At 55.0% G+C, this 3052-nt stretch overlaps 1 protein-coding gene across 2 annotated transcripts in view; it reads right to left on the bottom strand.

Annotated features, from left to right (window-relative positions):
• The window catches only part of ATCAY (ataxia, cerebellar, Cayman type), a 32311-nt gene that overhangs the window by 14456 nt on the left and 14803 nt on the right, over positions 1-3052 (bottom strand). For both annotated transcript variants that reach the window (XM_006754064.2, XM_006754065.2), the window contains exons 3-4: positions 1708-1766; positions 1119-1340 (exon numbers count right to left, since the gene is read on the bottom strand). In XM_006754064.2, coding sequence (XP_006754127.2) covers positions 1119-1340; positions 1708-1766 — 281 coding nt within the window. The remainder of the gene's footprint in view (positions 1-1118; positions 1341-1707; positions 1767-3052) is intronic.

Below are 3052 nucleotides of genomic sequence, written 5' to 3' on the forward strand. Positions count from 1 at the left end.
GGTTCCCACCTCTTGCCCTGCGGGCCTCCTGCCTCAGGAAGTGACTCTCAGGCCCCCACCAACCCCAGGCATCACCACTGGCTCCTTCCTCCCTTTATATTCCACACCCACCAGCAGGTTCTGCGGCTCTGATCCTATTCCCGTGGCCACCGCCATCACAGGCTTTCTGACCTGACCTGTGCTTTTGTCTTGAGATGTCAGGTCAACTAACATCCCCCCAGCGAGACCTGCCCTGACCACCCTTCCAAAGGAGCCCCCCACACCCAGCTCCCCCAGCTCAAGGGGTCTCACCCTGAGCATTTAGGGCAGGGGTCCTCAAACTTTTTAAACAGGGGGCCAGTTCACTGTCCCTCACACCGTTGGAGGGCCGGACTATAGTTTAAAAAAAAAACTATGAACAAATTCCTGTGCACACAGCGGCAGCAAAAACACCCGGCGGGCCGGATAAATGTTTTCGGCGGGCCGCATGTGGCCCGCGGGCCGTAGTTTGAGGACCCCTGATTTAGGGTATTTGGGCCTGGATCATTCTCGGGGTGGGGGGGCCGTCCTGGGCACTGTGGGGTGTTGAGCAGCACCCCTGGTCTCCACAGATGTCACCAAACATTGCCCAGTGTTCTTTGGGGGACTGAATCGCCCCTCAGGTGAGACCCTACCCCAGGCCTTCACCTCCCCTAAGGTGCTCACAGCACTGATGACCAGCTGCTACGACCTCACACTCCGTTCTCTCATTGCCTAGCGTCTGTCTCTGACCAGTGTGCGTGCAGGCAGCACCCGCTCTTCATGCCATGTTCCCTCCACACCCCATGTCGCAGTTGAGACCTGCTCCTGAGTAAATGCCCCACAAACACGCGTGGGGTCAGCTGGAGGCACTTTCTTTTGGTCTCTGTCAGAACCATGTTCCCCCAGAAAAAACCAAGTTTACAAGAAAAACATGCATGGAGTTGCAGGGGCAGGAGGGTCTGGGGATGTGCCGTGAGCCCTGAGTTGGGGAACCTGCCCTACCCGAGCCTGCAGGGATGGAGGAATTGCTCTACCAAGCTGGCCCCGGAAGCCAGTAGGGCTACTGAGTGCGACCTGGGGCCAGGCAGGTGCCGTGAGCAAACCCCGAGCTCACTCACCTTCCCACTCCAGCTCATTGCCGTTCCCCAGGAACTCCAGCGAGTCCGTCTCATCGGGGGTCTCGATGTCATCCACGTTGATGTCCAGGTCATCGGGGGTGTCCAAGAAGTCGTCCGACAGCAGGGAGCCCTCGCTCTGGTCCAGGGAGATGTTGATCTCCGGGGCCACCAGCGTCTTTCGCTTGCGGTGGGCTCCGTTGAAGTTCAGCGTGTTGGGAGGGGCTGTGGGGAAACAGGAAAACAGAAACAAAACAAAACAAAACAGGTGCTTTTCCTTTCTTTCTCCTCCTCTCCACTTCCTGACCCGGTGGGAGCTGCACCCCGTTGTGTGGTAGGCTCACTCCCTCTATTTAGTAAATGAGAAACTGGAAGCACAGAGAGGTTGGGTAACCAGCTCAAGGACACCCAGCAGCACCACTGTGCCGACTTCATGACGGTGCCCACACGTCTCGCGCCCACCGCAGCTGCTTTCCTTGCAGGCCTCGGAGCAGAGCTACCCCCTTTCCTGACGTGCCACTCAGCAGTCACAGCCCCTGGCATTTCTACAGGCTCGGGCAGAGCACCCCTTTCTGCACGTGTGGGAACTCACAGGACGTGTCTTCTGCTGGGCCGCCGAGCGCGTCCATCCCCGTCTCCTCCCGGAGCGGCCTGGGAACCCGCCAGGAGGGGCATCGATCACCAGGCACCGAAAATCCAGCAACCGGAGCAGGGAGTGCAGACAACAACAACAACCGTTTAGCTCTGGGAATCGTGGGCACAAACACATCTGCGCATTAGCACAGAAAGTCAGAGCGCCCCAGTGCCGGAGGGCTCCCTGAGAGAACATAACGGATATTGTCTTTCCATTAGGGAAAGCCACAGCTGAGAGCGAGGGCGGGTCTCGTCCGGGGTCACCCGGTTTTACACGCTCTGGGATATGAGCCACACTCTTCATGGGGTGGCTGCAGAGCTTAGATGCAGCAAGAAGTTTTCCAACGGACATGGCAGTCAACCGGAAGGGCTCTCCACCGCCAACGCCGGGCAGTTATTTGGATTGTAAGCCAAAGAGTAAAAGAAAATGTCCATGAGACCATATGGGTCTAAAGAAATGACTGGTTAAATAAATATAGGGGAGAAGAGACAACTTATCTGCACAGAAAAATTCCAGATAATGTATGTAGACACCCTGGCCTCAGGAGATGGAGAATGGCTCCCTGCGCTTTCCTGTGGGCCGGACAGCATGTATGGTGCCAGGTGGGTGCTGGAAATAGCGGAAGAAACCTGACCCACACCCTCAGGCAGGGGCTCAGGTCAAGGTCAACAGTGGTAAGTCTTGCTGACACGTGACCCTGGTTCTGAGGGGATGGAAGGGCCCTTCACTGTGGGGTTCTCCTCTCAGAACCCATCACCCTGGTATTTTTGTACGCAATTGTAAATGTGATGGTTCTCTTAATTTGCCTTTCTGATGGTTCATTATTGGTATATAAAAATGCAACAGATTTCTGGATATTTATTTTGTATTCTGTTACTTTACTGAATTTATCTATCAGTGCTAGCAGTTTTTTTGTGGGATCGTTAGGATTCGTGATATACAGAAAAAGCAATTTAAAAAAATGCTGCCCTCTATGCATTTGTGCCTCGCTAATGCTTGGTGGAGCACAGATGTGCAGAATAAGACCTGTCTCTCTGGTCATGACCAGACTGTATTTTGGAGCAACAGCTCTGACTGCCTGAGCTGCACCCACAAGCTCCAGGTCCTTTGCTCCCTGGGGACCTGTCCAATCCCAGGCGGAAGGATCTGCAGCGTGCACGGGCTGTCCCAGACTCTAGCTGTGGGGCATGCTGACTCTGGGAAGCGTACAGCCTTCATTCGTTTTCTGCCTCTTCAGCTGAAAGGGGGGCTGTTTAGACTGGGAAGGACGGTAGAATGCGCTTTCCTTTCCTTTTCAAACACT

This window comes from Myotis davidii, unplaced genomic scaffold (genome assembly GCF_000327345.1).
Source record: "Myotis davidii unplaced genomic scaffold, ASM32734v1 scaffold551, whole genome shotgun sequence".
NCBI classification, from domain to species: Eukaryota; Metazoa; Chordata; class Mammalia; order Chiroptera; family Vespertilionidae; genus Myotis; species Myotis davidii.